Here is a 19,167-nt window from a genome sequence, read left to right on the forward strand (position 1 = left end):
CAGGTGGATAAAGTCCGTAGAAACTGTGGAGTGTTTCACTCTGACATTTTCATTCAGACATGCATCTACTCCCGAGAAAATCTGGAGGAGCTGCAAAGTCCAGTGCATGTCTGAAAGCAGCTCTAGAGATAGAAACCAGCTGTATTGACGGTTGGGTTTATTGTCTGTATTCCCCAGTGATTTGCATATGGACATGTGCAAACTTATGACCCTTTTAGATGTGAGTGTTCCATACTACTCTTCAGATCCCACTTTACATGCACAAGTCCCCCGATTAGCAGAAACATCTTCACAAGAGGAAGGAACATTTCATGCTCCTTTCAACAGATCCATTTCCTTCTGCTTTGACCATGTGTACCTGTTTGGAGTACAAGGTCTTCCTGTCTTTGTGTGAGAAGTGTTTGCGTTACAACTGAAGTAATCGCTCCTGCAACATAATGCAAATGACTTTTTGTATGACCCCTCATGCGCATTGTCACTGAGGGCTACAATTCGCCTCTCCATTTAATTGAATTGAAAGGCAAAAGTTCTCACATTTAAATGCAAATGCAGCATGTCCATTAGAGTTGTGACACTTTTTTTTTCAAATCGACCCTGGAGGATTGACTTCCTTGCTTCTAATGGAAACTGAGCTACTGATGCCTGTTGTAATTTGATCAGTTGGTAGTGAAACCACAAGTCCCCCTCCCCACACCATTGCTGGTTCCATTCCTCCTTTACAACCACTCCCACCCAGCATATCTCAACACCTGCTCTTTAATGAAGGCAAACAGAGGAGAGGGGAATAGCCAAATGAAACAAAGACATCCACCAACGCCTTCGGCAGCTGCAGGGAAATAGACCCAAGGTCATATGACACTGCTCAGAAAAGTCTCCTTGAGTTTTTCAATAGTCTTACTGCATATAGTGATACATACAGTGTACATGTACAGTATATAATTCTGTATTGTCATGTGTCTACTGTGTGCTGCAGTGACCCCTGGCACAGTATGTGAGGTCCTGTTGTCCTTGTACCATACATGGTCTCTTATATACTGTATATTTATCTTGTCCATATTCGCACAACTGATGCCAAATTAATTAAATGATATATATTTATTTAATGCTTTTCTAGTCATGATGACCACTTAAAGTGCTTTACAGTACAGTTTATTGCCATTCATACAGTGCATCTATGGGGAGCACTTTTTCTATGAGGCAATTCGGGGTTCTGTGTCTTTCCCAAGGACACTGCAGCATGCAGATGGGGAAGACTGGGAACGAACCACCAACCTTCTCTACCCCCTCAACTGTCCCCTGTACTTAATAATTACAAAAGGATTTTATGATCAACATAAACATGAGAACTATCACAGTGCATTTTGTCTAGCACAAATATTTCACATATAATATTTTAAGGTATTGGAACACTGTCACCACCACTGACTTGAGCTTCATTTAATCTTTCTAGTTCTAAAACAATACACTGTTTGTATTTTTAAAATGGAAATTAAATCCTACTCTTTACAAGGTCCTGTGGAGTGAACATTTTTTCATTTAGCAACAGAAGCCAACCTTTAAACCAAGCAGCTGTACAAGTGCTTTGTCTAAATGAAATTGTCTTAAACTGGCTAAATCATCATTCAAAATGGGAAGTTGCCCTTGTTGTTTGTTTCTTGTTTTCAGGACTCAGTTATATCCAAATTTTTGGTTTTATCAGAACAAAAATATATTCTTAGGTCCAACACACTGATTCCATATAATGTGACATTGCTTACCTAGCTTTTCACATTGGCACTGATACAATGTTGTCATTGTCATACCACAGTTCTGTAATTCTTTAGAACTAAGGAGAAAAGGCGTTGGTAGAGGATCTTTGCTTAACCTATGTTCAATGTTTTTTTATGCTAATTTAAACATGAAAAACAGGACCCTAGTATAGTGAAATAGAAGGTTGGCCTGCTGTTCCTAGGAAATACCTGTCAGTGTGTTACCAAAGGATGGCTGTACTCTTATGAAGATGACTAATTATTATTTGCTGTTTTCGGAATTTCATGACAGATGCAGATCACAACGACAATTTTTTTATAAAGGCTGTACTGCTTTCATGAGGTTTTAAATGGCCTTGCAAATGCTGGTGATACTGATCAATGGAAAATTGCCTGACTTGCCCAATCTAAAGACCAATTAGATGGGAGAGTTTATCAGGGACCTAAAGCAAAGTCAGCAATTGTGCGTATGCGTTTCAGCCGCAGCCTCCCACCATGAAAAAAATTCAGTTAAAAAAATGAATTGTCTCTTTGGGTTCTGGCCTCTGGCTTTGCTCCTTGTAGAAAAGGCCATACGCTGAGGAGGTGCGGACGTGAAGAGTGAGAGTAGCCTATTGTTAGTGGCTTTCTTGGCTGTCTTCTGCAGTTGGTTTGGCTGAGGTCCAGGCTGGTGTCAGGGGCCTGTAGGTGCTAACTGGGCCACTGTGTCAAGGCCCTTGGGTAAACACAGCAGCTGACTGGGACCTGGCACAATGCCACACGGAGTAGTAGGAGGTGAAATAGACGCACCCGGCTTTTCTTTCTCTATGACTTGCCTGCTTTTCAAATCTGCACAGTCACTGTGCTACCTGCCAAAATCCCATGTAGTTTATAGTAGCAGCATGTGGCTTGGTTGTCTGCCAAGTCTTCAAACACAAGCTGAGCGTAATGTTTCGCTTGTAAGAGGGGAACCACCAGCAGAGGAGGAGGAAAGAAAAAAAACCTTCTTGGCTGCGGCCCAGGAAACGTCACCTTACACTAAAAGCAATGTGTTTTCAGCTCCGCTTCCAACATTTACATTTAACATTTAGGGCTGTGCAACCCCCAGAGCTGCTCACTTCCTAAATCACAATCATCACAAGAAACTAACAGTGAGACATGTCTGTCAAAGGCTCTGGCTAGTTGTCTTAAATGTTGTTCCAGTTTACTGACAGCTTCATTTATTCATTCATGCAAGTAGCTGTTTGTTTTTATGAAAAAGGAATACATGCATCACACTGTTTTTCATCTTAACTCAATTATTATCTTATGTATTCAGTTTTATAGAGGTAAAGTATTTGAAAGTTTGAAATGATAGTGTAACCTGTGTTAGATGGATATTTCAATGGCTGTCATTCGCACACACATTGTTGGATTCACAACTTGTATTACAAAAACGCCACATCAGTTCTCTGACCTGTAGCTAATCCGGTTAATAGACAATCACACTGTGAATAGAACTATGGACCATGTCAACTGCAGTCGATAATTTCAAAAGTCACGTTAGTAAATGATTAAAGAGTGGCACAGAGAACTGAATTATTAACAGCTTCGACTGAAGTGAATGTAGTTTTTTAGAACTTTTAAGAACTATATACTGTTGTTTATCAAAACTGTTGCTCTATGCTTTAGTGTTATGAGGGTTGGATTTTGTGTGTTTGTACAACAACAACAACAACATATAAATATAATTTGCTGAGGTGTCAGTTTAAAGCAGGTACTGATTGTGATTATTTTTGTCTGAATTTTACATTACGCGTAATCGGGTCACAAGGTCACTATATACTGAACAGATATCAGCATATTAATGTGGAACTTGGACCATAATGTTTGTGGTAGATTTGGTGGGATGCCCCAACCCCCAGCAGAGCCGGCCTTGATTAGCCAGCCATCTGGTCAAACAAAGACATCTCAGGTTTTCCTGCCCTAAATAAATGTGATTAGAAGACCTAAGGAAGCTCCAAGCTTTCAGCATAGGGAGAATTTGTTATCGGATGTTTTGGATAAAAACTGATCGCAACAAGTATACAATTATTGACACAAAATCGAAACAGGATCTCATACATTTGATGACAATATTGTTCTTAGTCGATCATTCAAACTAATTAGATACAAAATTTGATCTTCCATTATAGATAGGTTAAAAGTATTTTTTTCAGTGATACATGGGAGTTTCATTCAATTTCTATCGGCATGAGAGAATGTAAATCATGTACTGTGCTTAACTCTGTTAATATGTAAATCATTTTTTAACTCTGTGTGTCTTTGCATTTATTGGTTTAACTATTCTCAGTGTACATGCATCTGCTTTATCTGTTTTATTACATTCAGTACAGCCTGTTTGCTCTGTTATCTATATAATATCCCCTACATCTACAACAACACAATGTCCCTATATGATAATCATTCATGATTCATCAATCATCAATCTGATCTAATCTGGTCATATATACAGCACCTCGGGCATGTCCTTTTATGGAATGGACTAGAACATAGAATAATAAGATTCAATGGCATCTTGTATCGTGCAGCTCTCTATAGAATCTATCAATTGTAAAAATTTGTCTGCCAAATATGGTTTCTCCTTAAACAGGATTATGCTGAAAGGAATACGTGGATTATGTTTTATAATATCTGATTGTAAACTTTGTAAACTAAGATATACATATGTTGGTATGTGTTAATAATTAACTGATGATGGTTAATCTCTGAGAAGGATCCGTGATCAATAATATATAATCCAACAATTTGCAATGTTGGATCAGCATTTTCTTTCTGAAGCTAAAAGCAACACGGTTCAACATGAGCAACAGAGCGTGTGATGCAGAGTCCCAAGTGGTTTTCCATAAGACATGATCTCAAAATATAAGGTGTTGGACATAATCAGTTCACTGGCTGTCACTTCTTTTGATGTTGATCCCTTTCAGTATTTAAACTCAATCCACCTCCAAAAAAAAAACCTTCTTTCCAAATTCCCTCTTGACCTTGCTCATATTTTGAAAGATCAACATATCAAAAAAAAATTGGAGGGGTGAAGACATTTGCAGGGCTACGGCTTTTTTCTTACAACAATTTATGTTATGCTCCCTGCTTACTGAAACTATCATGTCTGAAAGACAATTACTGATGGTTATATCCAGTTCAAGAACATATGAATGTTTAACACTGTTATCACTTACACTTTGTGCAGTGTTGTGCAGTTGATTCAAGCTTGTTAGCTTAGCTAATGGCTGCCAGTGGCTTCCAATGTGATGCAAGCTTCATTAATGGTTCATATAAATACTTTTGTAGTTGCATACACGTACAGTGTTGAGTTACAAATAACTGTGTTCTCATTTTCACACCATTCAAAAAGTGAATGACGAATGATTAAAGAAGTTTAAGATTACTATTGCACATTGGCTTACATTTTAAAGCAGGCAACCTGATAGCTGTTGGCTAATAGTGGCTGCATAATGTTAGCATAACTGCCCCAGTCATGACAATGGAATGACACACGACCTGTTTTATTTGGGCTCAATAATTCCCACACTAATCATATGTCTGGATGCTCAGTCCAAATTTTGGGGAATTTCTACTTTTTTTGCATGTCCAGTAGAGATGTAGTAGCCGTTCGGCCCCTGGAGATGAGCTCCAGATGCGTTGCGAGCTGCACCATCCAAGCTCGGGTCCCAGGGGGGTACTGGCCTGTCAGAGGTGGAATGCCCCTGCACACTTAACGCTAGCTGAGAGGAAACAGATATCTCTGGCGCTGAATAGGGAAATCGCTCCCTATCGATTAGACACTACAGAAAGCTGTGAATTGCGCTTATGGTTTGAACATTTGATACTGTAGATTCAGAGAGATAGTCATAACACTAACTTCTCTGATGGAGGAGACACTGAGAGTAATGGGACTGCTTTATAGACATTCTCATACCTCTCTGCCCCTCTGCCATAGGCCTGACAAAGAAGTAATTTACCCATCCGACTGCAGGCGTGGTGACCTCAGTCATTTCATATGTAATTAGATGTGATGTGTCTTAATAGCAGTGAAGGTTTTTTGTTGATTGTGAATGTATCAAGTTCCCAACGCTGTCAGTATAATGAGAATGTATATAAAGGGCTATCAGGTCTGTGTGATGTCTCCAGCTGCCATTAGCATGGGGGTGAAGTGGATGTTTGCTCTTTCAAAGATGTGAGATATGCAAGGTATTTTTAGCCAAAGCTTTTAACCCAACAGTTAATAGCTGCTCTGAACTGTATGCAGCAGAATAGCTTCTCGCTCAAAGCTGCATTGATTATATACTGTGTTTTAGTGAGATAATAAGAACTTTGTATATTGGAGAAAGCCTTGTCATTGTACACTCCACAGAGCAAAACGAATAACTTCAAATCAAATTATATGTGAGGGGGCACCAAGGGGGCCCCATGCAAGTCTGGGCATAGTTTAGTTGGAGAATCTAGATTCTTGTGGGCCTGAAAGGGTTAACGTATGGAGTACTGTATGTGGCGGCACAGATGTAATTCACTAAAATGTTTGTTCTGCTTGTGAAAGGGTCTTTGAACCAATGAGTGTGAACTTCTGGCCACACCAGCCTATAAACGTTTTTGTGTGAGCGAAAGGGGCCAGCTAGTAATGTAATGGGGGATGGGGCCTCTGCCTGTGGAATGTGGTGTCTTGGTGAAAGGGCTGGAGCTGAACAAATGCAGTCAGTTTATTTGGCAAACCAGACTTGCTAGTCACCAAGAGACATGTTTACCCAGCAACTAAATATATAGATCCACCTCTTTCTTTCAGACATAGTTCTTTCTCAGAGAGCCAGACTTTATATAATGGTCTATCGGCCAGTCAGAGACAGACAGGAGCATTGGTGTATGTGTCTTATTACATAAAAATCCCAATCAAAAGAGAAGAAAAGATGTTTTTTTTTTTTACCATTTACAGTATCACACTCACATGGTGATACTCTATATATTAAATATTCCCTAATCATTGATGACAAGATAAGAAAATATCACCAAAGGCGTTGTGTGGTGCAAGCTCTACTTTCTCGTTGTCTACTCTCTAACTCTCTGCGTGTGAAATAAGATGAGACGGAAAAGTGCGTTGATCCGCGTCACTCAATTATTCTTCTGTATGACTGTCTGCCTGCCTCTTTTCATTCTATCTTTTTACCTGTGACACCCCACCCCTCTCTTTTTTCTTTTTCTCTTTTTCAGCTTTGTAATTGGAGTGATTAATGGAGGGAGGGGTGGTCATGCCTGGAGGCCTGTTTTTCAGTGGCCTGTTTAGAAGTGCAGCACGGCTGAGGCTGGGGCAGGTAGCAACATGCTGTGCCCTTGGACATTTAGCCCCCTTGTCCCCGCCACTTGTTGTATGTTTCCCCCAAGAGCCAGAATCCTCTTCCAGCTACAAACATGACCGGACACTCAGAGACAGGCGTGCCCCTGGGTCCTGTTCTCTGCTGCCGACTTGCTCTCGTATGATATGCGACCTTTTTTATGCTACATAATAATTCTCAATGAAAGCAGGGAATAACTAGTGGTCTGTTCGGAAGTACAACCTCCACCATATGTTCCAGTGTGGCGGTGAGATTTACTTCCCTCTCGTTGCACATGGAATCACGATTAGCTAGAGCTTTTGTTGGTGGTAGCGTATGGTCGGCTCACCATGAGATCCTTTACAGTAGTTAGTAGATAAAGGAAGCCATCCACTCGGCCCAACTCCCAACACACCCGCCCCTCACCCACTGCCCCCTCCCTGTGGCAGGAGGCCCTATAAATGATTCCTGAAGTCCCGCAGAGGGATCAAGGCCCCAATTATTTGATTTGGATTAAAGATTGCTACCCCCCACAATGCTCGTTTTTACAGGCATGCTGAGAGGAAGCAGATTCACTTTCTTTGAGAGCACGAAGGCGATTTCGCAGATGGATTTAAGCTAAAGGCATCAGGGCTCTTGTTTTCTAGTAGATTAAAAAAAAAATTCTACTACTCTTGTCTTAGCAAACAGGTGTACAAAAACACATTTAAATATATTATATGTCACTACAGTTTATTTTAAATACATTTTAGAAAAAGCCGAGCTTCAGTTTGGAATACTTTTAATAAAATGTTGTTATTCATATGTATAAAATAAGAAATAGTTGAAGTATTAAAGAAGCATGTGGGCTCCTTTCTGACTATTCGCCATTCATCACAGTTGTTGGCTGTGATCCAGATTTCTGCTGGGGACCTTGATTGTGATTAAATTACTGCTGCTGTGTCTGTTTAAAAGATTTCCCTCCCTGAACTGTTTTGACAGGCAGCAATTTGGCAAAAAAAGACTAGTCCAGGAATGAGATGTTAAGAGTACCTGTGGGATGAGAGGGGCTCTCCTGTTATTGTGAGGTCCTGTTACTGGTGTACAGGAATGTTGGTGAATTTCTCTTAAGCCAACCTTGTTTCTGTGTGCTTGGCAGAGTTTGCACTGAGAGCACTGCAACATGTGGTTACCCTTGATTTACTGCCTGGCGTTGCTATAGGGATTTTGCTTGTATGTGCATTTATAAAGGATAGGTGTGGCTTTAAGTGTTTACACTGTTTGGTTTTGCAATTGGATGAGGGTTTCCCATGGAACCCTTAACAGTGTTTGTTAAAGTTAGGGTGTCCTGTTGGAAGTTAGGGGTTAGGTCACCCTGGGAGCAGTCAGACTGCCCTCATCTCAGTGTCCCTGGCGTTGTGCTAGATGACTGAGGATGATGAGTATTGACGTGTGCTGTGAGATTGCGTCCGGAGGGGGCTGGGGACTTCCCTATGTTTGCATATCCAGGGCTATTGATTTGGGCCCACTGTTCAATGGCTGTGGCCCAGGGGACTTGGTAAGCAGAGTGGAGCTGTGCAGGGCTGGACAGAGTGCCATGACAGGATCTCAAAGTGGGAGCACAGGGGTTAGCGTCATGGCTGAGGCTAACAGGGCACTAATATGGCAGAGACATGTGTCTCTCTTCTTCAGGGCGTGTTTATTCTGTGGGATCACACCAACTGGTCTACTTTACATTTCAGATGATCTATGGGGGCCAGTTGGTTTTCTGCCATCCCATTGGTCAGTCATACGCTTGTTAAGTATAGTATGAAAATGACCTACTTTACATAAGTTTAGCTCTGCCTACATAATTTGGAACAGGCTTATGACCTTATTAAAGCATGTGTGGAAATTCACTTGATTCAGTTTTTGTCCTGTTGTTATTATTTTGAGATTATTGCCAAAATGAGACCAACAAGGGGAGTTTTTCCTCTGCTCACCGGCAGCTATTTAAACCCACCCAATGTCCTACTTGAAGGCTAAAGGCTAATTCGTGTGATGCTTTTATTAAGAACAAGCCCCTTCATCTAATAACAGCTCCACTATCAAATTGGAGAAGTGCTGTCAACATCCTGAACAATCAATGCCATCCATCCCCCACTCCCCAAGCAGCAGCCATTAACCCTTCTTGTTCCGGCATGCCTGGCCTCACTAAAATGGTGGCTCTACTCCAGACATCTTTCTATAATGGCTGCGTAGAATTACCCCCAGGCTATGCATCAACATTCAAGTAGGAGTGAGTTGCGAGGTTTGTCCGATGCAAGGTTATGCAAAGAATGTCAACTTGCGTTAAACGAGGGGTTGTCCTTTTTCAACCCTGTTGCTCTCATAATACAGTGTTTTATATGAGGACTAGCAGAGAGACATGGTGCTGCTAAGTGCTGCTTATCTGAATTAAGAAAAAAAAAAGGCGCACCTTATACTTACCCCTGATTTGGCGCTGCGCCAGTCAGTCACGTACGGCCATAATGTGATTAGGCCACCCACCGCCTGGCCACTAAACCTGCTAACAGCATGAGAGACAGAAAGATAGGAAACAGTGGCTGCTGAAATATATGAATACTTCTGTTCATCCACCTCCCAGCACACACACAAACACACTATCATGCACAGGCACAAACCCGCAGACATGTGTAATATAGTAATTTCATTTGGCCGTATGGAAATTTAAGGGCTGCAAACATACACTCTCAGATGTCTCCCTTTACGACTGTTTAAATGTAAAAATAAATCTAGACGGAAGAAATACAGTCACTTTGTTTATAACCATTAAGAGACACAACCATCATTTTATATCATTTAATTATGACTCTCTTGTGGCAAGTCAAGCCTTTTAAGTCACTGTCGTGAATGTAAGAAGGGTGTGGGAATGTCTTCTTTTTTTTTTTTTTTTAAACAAGTAATTTCTGGGTGGAGTGCTGGATGTGATGAAGGGGCTGAGGTGACTGATCATAAGGAGTGGTCCCAAAACATCAGAATCCACTATAACTTGACAAAAACAACATAGTGTTAACATTCCTCAGCTGACCAAGGTCCCAATTCAAGAGCCAACATGTCTATTCTTGATAAACGGCTTCCATCTTCCAATTACTGTGCTTTTTTTGAACCAGCTCGAGAAGCAGGCAGGTTTTCTATAGATGAAGTTTAACTGTTTTGCCTCGGGACAAATGTCAGCTACAGGTCTTTATATCTCACATATTTTTGGAACAACCACATTTTAAAGTAACTTCGCAGATGTTAATGCTATAATAGACATCTGTTGCATCGTGTGACAGAACTTTGGAGAACTTCCTGCTATGAACAAGAGTAAAAGTTTTGGCCCCTGTAACGACAAAGACCACACCATGAAGAAAAATATGGCTACTGTCAAACACTCCACCTACACTCAACATGATCAATATTCCTTCACATCTTTGGAAGATTAGTGGTTATTTCATTAGCTTGACAATATCACACAAATGGTCCCAAACTTGCACCAAATCTCATGTCTGACCGGTACCTCAGAAGCTGTATTTAAAGCAGAGTTGGGGATGGAGCTGTGGGCCAACGTCTGCCACTGACTGGACAGTGTTCTGTCACTTTAGACCTTTGTTCTTTGTGGATGTCAGGAACACCTTGACCCCTGCCCTCCCATAACACAGAGTGTCCCTCAGGGAGGTGTGTGTGTGTGTGTGTGTGTCTGTCTGTGTGTGTGCGTGAGATTGGCTTGGATATGAACACATTTGTGTTCCCCTAACAAATCCAAGGCCAGTAACCCAGCTCCCAGTGCCTTTTCTTTTGAAGTTCAGATTCTTAAGTGGTAAGCTGTAGTGTAAGGTTCGTAGTCATTCTCTTTGGATAAGAGCATCAGTTGAAGAATGTATTCAACATTAAATATCTTCACAATGGATTCCGCAGGTCATTATGTTGTTAAAAATAGTTAAATAGATTCGAGTTTTTTGGGGGTCTATCAGATGAGACACTTTCTCACATAGGGTTTTTCTCCCTGCTTTAAGACTGTTCTTTTGATATTCTTTACACATCACTGGAATTACACTGAAGTGGAACATTAGCAAAGCATATAAACTTGCTTACAATTGTAATGGTGTTTCCCATGGAGCTCTATGGCCCCTTGTTTGATTACTAGCAGTAAGATAACAGATTGTCAACCTCTGGCCCATTGAAAAGGGAACATCAGCGCTTATAAAAGGTGCCAAATGCAAACTTTTTTTTTCATGCAACAGCAAGCATTGGAGATTATACATGGCTTCCAACTGAATTATCTTGTGCTATAATCATTTATAATGGTTAAAGGTTAACAGAGGTGGTCAAATTGTGTGCAAAGGTCTATAAGGCCTCCAAATGTACCATACTGTATATTTACCTTCACATGATGATCCTGTCGTAATCTCTGTGACATACTATAGATAATGAAAGTTGACAGCGACATGTATTTTTGATAAGGAATGAGAACATTCATTTTAAACACAAGCTATCAGCTGAAAAGTCAAAAGCAATTTTTTTTTTTTAGAGAATAGCAGAGTGTGGTTTATTAAAAAACAAGTATTAGTTTTTCCATACTGGACACATAGCATTTTGTAGTTTACGTTTTCGTAGCAATAGAAGACAACATTAATAACGTGAATCTACAGGTTCACCTTATAAAATTGGCATTTTGTAGACATTTTAGTTTTAATTTGTGAAAGAGGGTCTTGGCTGTTGTAAATTGCAGATAACGCTTTCTATAACATCCATCTTCATGCCAGAAGGTATTTCAAGGTGGGAACACAGTGTCAACCTGGAAACACACCGCTGTTGGTTTGCAAGTCGATGGCTGATGAGTACTTGTTTGGGGAGTATGAATGTTGACAAACGCTACACGTACAGAGAGTGAGAGAGTGAAAATGACTTGCTCTCAGGGGCCTTGACAACCTTTGCCCCCTAGCTCTTGTTTCAGTCCATGTAATTGCCACTGACCAATGGGCTCCTGGTTGAAACTAGACCCTGGGCTGCAGCCATTAACATCCCCCGCCAAACGGATCTTGTTTTGATTCCTGATGCTTTTATAGGTTTTGTCTTTAGGAGACATTCCTGTTCGGCACATACCGTGCACCCCTTTCTGCCCCTATTTTCCTTCCTTCCCGTCTTGTGGGGCCATTGCCCCACCCCCCTGTACTCACAAACATGCACACAGCCTCGATCAGCCTTTGCTCATGTGTGTGTGTGCATTTGGGCTACTGACCAGCCTACCCTCCACTGGCCCCTCCTGACAGCCAGCTACACTCCATGAACTTGGCCACCCATCACAGCTGCGTTAAGATTGAAGGATGGGGGGCCCTTGCATCCAGCTGGGTCGGAAGACATGGGTGGGGGCAGGGAGGGCCAGATGCAGATGGTTTAGGTCAAATGGAGATGTTTGAGGATGAAGGGGGAGGGTAAACGGGAGCTCAGGGGCACAATAACTCCAGAGGTTGCTCCTCCAACCCCTGGAATAATACATTCTCTGAGTCTGAGTATATATTAGTTTTCATGTGTTTGTGTTGCAGAAGGTTGGCAGTTGTGGTCACAAGCAAATAGTCTTAAGTTGCTCAGCCCAGCATTAAGTTTCTGGGCTACTGTCAGTGTCAACCTGATGGGATCTTTGCAAATGAAAACACTTAATTATAAATGAAGGGCTTCAAAATCCAGTCTCAAATATAATCCATTTGCAACTACAGTGGAAACTGCTTATATAGTGATCAAGTTTGTTCCGGGCCGAAATCCTCACCATATACGGTTGATTTCTATAACTGCATTGCGTGGCTTCTATATGACAGTCCCAAACTTAAAAGGAAGGCAACATTGTGCACTCCCACATGCACGCACATACACTGACACACAAACACACACAAACACACACACACACACACACACTTACTCCGCTGCTCACCTCTCTCTCATTCTCTCAGACATACAGACCCACTCTCTGGCTCAGCTGACAACTCTGTGTCCCTACAGTTTAACGTTAATTATTTAAAATGACGCCAAAATTGATCGTCACATAATGATCAAAACTTTACCTAATGAGTCAAATCATTCTACAGCGTATTTATTCATTTGCCTGTCCTGCTCGCTCTCTTCTCTCTCTCTCTCTGTGACACAAACAAATACACACTCCGAAACACACACTCACACACACAAACAGTATTGTTGGGCACATGTATAAACTCAGACTGAGTAGAAACAACAGATTTGTAAACTTAGACAATTTCAACAGAGTTGGTAAAAACAGTAAAAAATAACATTTTACAGTCCAATGATGTATGAAAAATGCCCAAATAAACACTGTCAGTGGATTACTTGATCACTGTAACCAAACTATTTAAACAGAATTTGTATAGTAACGATTCGGTCCCAAGCTTTTTGATCTATATAAACGTTTGATAATTATATCTGTGAACACTAAGCGGTTTCCACTGTACCCATAGTGCAACCAGTGGAACGTCCCCAGTCAGTAGCAGCTAGGGAACTTGTTGCATGTCAAACTCTTTCTCTCCTCATTGCCTGTCCTTATTATGACGTCGTATTTTTCAAAGACCTGTAGATAATGACGAGAGCCCACTACCAACTTCATCCTCTCTATACGTGTTTATTTACTGACCATATTCGTGTTTTATCTCTTTTTTGTTGTAGAATGGCAGTGCAGGTTGGGCGGATGAGGCCGACAGCAGCAGAGGGAGAGGAGAGGCCTCCAGAGACTTTGCAAAGGTGAGCACTTGGAAAATGTGACCACTGAATGGCTTCAGTCATGAGACACCCAAAAAAAGATAGCTTTCCACCAGTTATATAATAGAAACATTCATGTTTATGAAAGTTGACGTAGTGGAAATTATAAACAAATGAACCTTTGAAACAATCTCAAAACATGGAGCTCTAAATATATCTCCATGAGACTGATGAATGTGTCGCCTCACCTCCTCTGTTAAGTTGCACTTCAGCACACCACAACGATAACAGCCAACGGTCAGCTGGCCATTGACATGCTTGTACACCATGTTCTGTACATGTGTGAGAGGAAAGAACAATTTTTAACTTCAATGAACATTGCAGAGACAAAAAAACGCAATAGACCACTGTTTTCAAGCAACTGCTAATATGATCAAACAATAAATATATGTCTGATGTACATTTTCCAATCAAATATTTGTCTTTACTTTTCACTTTTGAGTTGTCGGCTAGTACTATACAGGGAAGGGTACTTGTGAAAAATTAAGATAAACTGCACACTCCACTGCATTGCGCTCCACTTGCGGGGACAGTGTATCATGTTGAATGGACTGAACGGTGCACCGTGGCAGTAATAAGTAATAGTCTATTTTCTCTTTCAGTTGTATGAGTTGGACAGTGACCCCAAAAGGAAGGAGTTTTTGGATGATCTCTTCACCTTTATGCAGAAAAGAGGTAAGCAAGAAAGCCAAGAAATCCTATTAAGCAGCACTGCACTTCTCCATATCAAAGATTTGTTTTCCTTATGTTCCGTCCAGCTGTTTAGCATAAACCTTATGTTGATTTTCTTTTGGGTTTATAGAGAGTTACCAAAAGATCCTCTAAATCTTAAGAGTTTTGTGGAAAATGTTTGTCAGTGATTTCCTGATGGAAACATCTGGGTTTGCTCTATGGTTTCAGACTGAACATCATTTAAGAAATTATATACATTTTCCAAAATAAATACTTTTTTTCCCTTGTCTCTTGGAGCATGTAAGGTGTTTAAAATCATGCTGATGATCATTTGCAATATTAATTGCAGTGCAGGTATGTAACAGTTGCTAGAGATATATCAGTTGGAGTAAATTGATCACCCTCTGTGTGTGGAAAAAGCAAATACCACATGACTTCCATTTGTTAAGAGTCATTTCCTGTGTCAGCAAGAGTGGGGGGTTGTTATATTTTACAAGGCATCTGGGATTTCACTATAGATTGAATGGTTTAGGCCTGCAACACAACTGGTTTATATGGCAATACAATCGTCCGAACCCATGAAAACTGAGCAGAGATGAAAGTACAACTTCCTTTGTGTCTTTGGTCTTTTAAATGTCTGTGATCGTACCATGGTTGTTGGCGCTGTGTCACTGATCAACTCAAAAACATGCTGTAACTCTCACTGCCTAAGAAATCCTTTACTAATTCCCCTCCCCAGAGTAAAGGCCTTAAGAGGTCAGCAGGTGAGATCTGCCTCCGCTGATCCTGTGGTTGTGCAGTATCAGAGCCAAGAGGATATGACAGTGGTCTAACTTATTTAGTTGGCCAACAGCTGTGAAGGCTCAGCTGACCGCGTGCTGCTTTGACACTGCCCACAAGACCCCTCTGACCAGGGCAGCTCAAGCACTTAGGCTTTATCAAACAAATCTGTTGCCAAGCAAGTTACGTGGCTTGAGCAATACCTCCCACGATGAATCACAATGTTATTACAGTGCTGCATGCTTCCCATAATGCTTCGGTACAGCACTGTAAAAAAACAACCGATAGAATTTAACCAATAAATCTAAGGTAAAAATGTGCACAGTTTTTTTGGGTAGATTTCATTTAATATTTTGAGTAAAAAGTACCTAAAGGCAACAGCTATGAAACACTAACAGAAATAAGTTAAGTTTACCTAAGGTTTCTCAATATAATACAAAAATAATTACCCATACAAATTTAGTCATATTTAATCTTGATTTTTTTCCTATTATTAAGAATTAATAAATATGACTCCCATTACTTATGTAAAGGGGAAGGGAGATTTACTCAAAAACTAGTTTTTAGACACAACAGCTGGTATTGATCATGTCAACAACTTTTAATCAACAAAATCATCGACAAATAAAGAGGGTAAAGGCCAATTTATGCTTCAGCGTATTTTGTAAAACGGATAGATAAGACCGCCCTATCCGTCGTGAAACGCCTTCTCCGAGTGCTTCGGACAGCTTTTCGTACAGGTCTGATTTTTCTAACTTCTCCGTGTTGTGTCGGAGACCCGACGGACAGCTCTTGGCTGTGATTGGTCCGCGAACGACATAATTTCCGTATGACGTCATTTCTGTTCGACGTCCGGACCTCTAACTTCCTGATTCACAATAAACACATACACAGCTATGATTCTACGATTAGAATGTGACGTGTGTGTTAAGCCAGCGGAGTTGTCCGGCTGACGGTGGCTCGTTCGAGCACTGACGGCATGTGTGCACGGTCACAGACGGTTGGAACGAGCTTTCAAAACGGCGCTAGCATGCTAGGCTAGCCACCATGCTAACTGCGGTGGTAACAGTGCATAACCCCGCCGTCACGACTTTAATTCCACTTCTATCATGACACTGTTTCTACAATACCGTCAGTTTAGAAGCAAACACTGGGTAGTAGTTAGTGTCGGGAGTCCCTGCTGACTGTTTGTGGAAGCTGGGGGAAGCTAGCTGGGAGGGAGCTAGCTGGGAGGGGAGCTAGTGTGGCTACACGGAGCTTCAAGCTGTGGAATCAGCAACACAGTTCGGAAACAAGACCTGTGAACCACTGCGCTAAGAAGCGATAACATCAGCATCTTGACCTGTTGGGTGTCACTTTATTTAGTTCTGTTAGTTGCCATGGTTCAGTGTGTGGGAGGCAGGCTGACAGAGAAATATAAACACAAGTGGACTTCTTCTTCCGATAATTGGGGTAGGCTTCTCTGAGCTCGTCTTCCGTTGCGCCACCTATGGGTTTGGCAGTGAATTTTATTCGACGTACGTAGTCGGACAAGTAAAAATCAAAAAGACTCTTCGTCTCCCGCTGAGCCCTCTCCGAGAAAAGGACACGTAGTAGTATATAAGAGCCTTAAATGTGGATTTCGGGGCCCTGCCCCCTAACAGTCAACACAGTCCTCATGCCATTAACAGCTCAAATGTTCTATAGTTTCTGCAACAATTGGATCACAAAATATTTCAAACCATTTGAGGTATTTTAGATCGATCAAATAAAAATATCTATGTTATTCAAAAAACAAAATTCCAAAGATTGATGTGATCAATCGGTGCCAAAAAAAACAAAGATCAGTCACAGCAAGTTCCTGAAATGATATGGACTAAAAAGTATTTTTGAATGAAGAGGGAAACATCAGTCTGTGCCAGAACTTTAGTGCAAACAGTTCATTATATAGCTTTTGAGGTTTTGAAATACCTTGAGCAGCTTTGCTGTATAAAGCTGCAGAAAAAGTCTATGTAAACAAAAGTCCAAGTATTTTCTTTTCTTCTGAAAACCTACATACCTGGCAGCTGCAAACAGACATGTCCAACACCTACAGGTAGTCGATGGACAGGATAGACTGGTAAAGATATGGCATTGTTTGACCTGGTAACAACAGATGTTGTGAGAACCAGTGAATAAGTCGATTTTAGTTCGAAGACCAAGGAGGAGAGGGCCTGAGGGGACGGGGAGAAAATAGAGAGGGTATTTACTGTAGTTATGCAATGTAGTATTTGTAGTATTTGAGTTTTTCATTTTTTACACATTATTGAACATGGTGTGTATCATTTTTTACATCAAATGTGAATGAGTAAATACAGAGAATAGTAATTTAGCTTCATGTGTTCTGGAAGGGAAAAGTGGGATTTAAATCATTTTTGGTGCTGTAATCACAAAAGACATCCACGACAAAATTATGTATTGTTTACATTCGGTTTGCTTGACTCTTTGCGACACTATCAGCTTTGTGCAAGGCAGAAAATATATTCTGTTTAAATTCCACTCGTGTTGTCATGATACCAACATTTTAACTTTGATACATCTAACAGATCAGAAACACTAAGCCGACATGGGACAATAATACTGGACATAGTAGACATGTTACTCCAAAACCACAAGACCTATGTAGCATACAATATACATATATTACGAAATCTTGAGTATTACAGTTTTATTACAATTGGGTCAAATGTTGCATTATGTATTAAATAGCTTCCCTGCATAATGTATATGTATTATTCTATAAATAGTTCCAAAAGTAAAACCATTATTTTACCATCAATACATTGTGGGTACTTTCATTTGTCAATGTACGGAGGAGAGGGGAAGAAGAGACTAGAGGGAAATCATGGAACTGGCCGGAGTCTATTGCATGTGCTGCTCAGACAGGCTGCACAGAGCTTTACGCCGGTTAATACTCTGCTTCAAATAATCACAAATGATCTATTTTCACTATGATTAGGATTTTTTTTACGTAGCAATTGTTACTCTTGAGTAGTGAAGGTAGAAATAACCCATAATTATATATTTCACTTGATGACTAATAACCTAAAGTAAATTTTAAACGATGTGCATGGATTGTATTTACCGCCCTCCAAAATCCTTTTTTACAGTGTATGATGCGTGATGAAAGTTTGTGAGTATGTGCGTGAGTGTGATTCATACTTCATTATGTTTTGTCACAGGCTATGATGAGTAATGATGGTGTAGGTGTGTGGCTCACTATGTTTTGTCACGTTATGATGGGTGATATGGTATGTACAGTATGTGAATGTGTAGGTGAAGCATAGTTTGTTTTGTCAGAATGTGACGGTGATGATGGTGTGGGACATACATCTATTTGAAGGACTCTGTGTGCATGTGACGTGCATGTGTGGATTCATGTTTGTATATATATGCTGTTCAACTGATATCCACGAGAGCAGCAGTATCATCAGATCGTCTAGTCCGGTCCCAGCACTAGCAGGTCTTGTTTGCTGGGTGATGAATTAAGCTTTGGCAGAGAGAGAGAGAGGGAGGGACAGGATCTGTCAGGGCCCTGTTAGCATCTCTGTCCAGTGGCAGACGCTGGGAGCAGTTGGCTGACCCTTTACTCACGCTGGCCAGACAGAGAAATCCATCAAGCTGACTAAAATGCCACCTGACAGGAGATAACTGGCTGATTACAGCGCAACTCCTCACTTTGTTTTCACTACAATTGCATTAACTCAAAACGGCAAAAAAATAAGTTGATTCTAAATTATTTTTTAAAAATCTGTGTTTTTTCATTGCGTCATTGTTGCATCTTGACCAAGAACACATGCAATTATTTACTTTACTGATTTTTTTTAAACTTAAAAATCTAAAAATGATGATTTAGTTTGTAA

General features: G+C 40.7%; 1 protein-coding gene across 1 annotated transcript in view; it reads left to right on the forward strand.

Annotated features, from left to right (window-relative positions):
* LOC132998663 (AT-rich interactive domain-containing protein 3B-like) overlaps positions 1–19,167 on the forward strand; it is a 47,871-nt gene that overhangs the window by 9,951 nt on the left and 18,753 nt on the right. The window contains exons 3-4 of the mRNA XM_061068394.1: positions 13,742–13,816; positions 14,437–14,509. Coding sequence (XP_060924377.1) covers positions 13,742–13,816; positions 14,437–14,509 — 148 coding nt within the window. The remainder of the gene's footprint in view (positions 1–13,741; positions 13,817–14,436; positions 14,510–19,167) is intronic.

This window comes from Limanda limanda, chromosome 3, assembly GCF_963576545.1.
Source record: "Limanda limanda chromosome 3, fLimLim1.1, whole genome shotgun sequence".
Lineage (NCBI taxonomy): Eukaryota > Metazoa > Chordata > Actinopteri > Pleuronectiformes > Pleuronectidae > Limanda > Limanda limanda.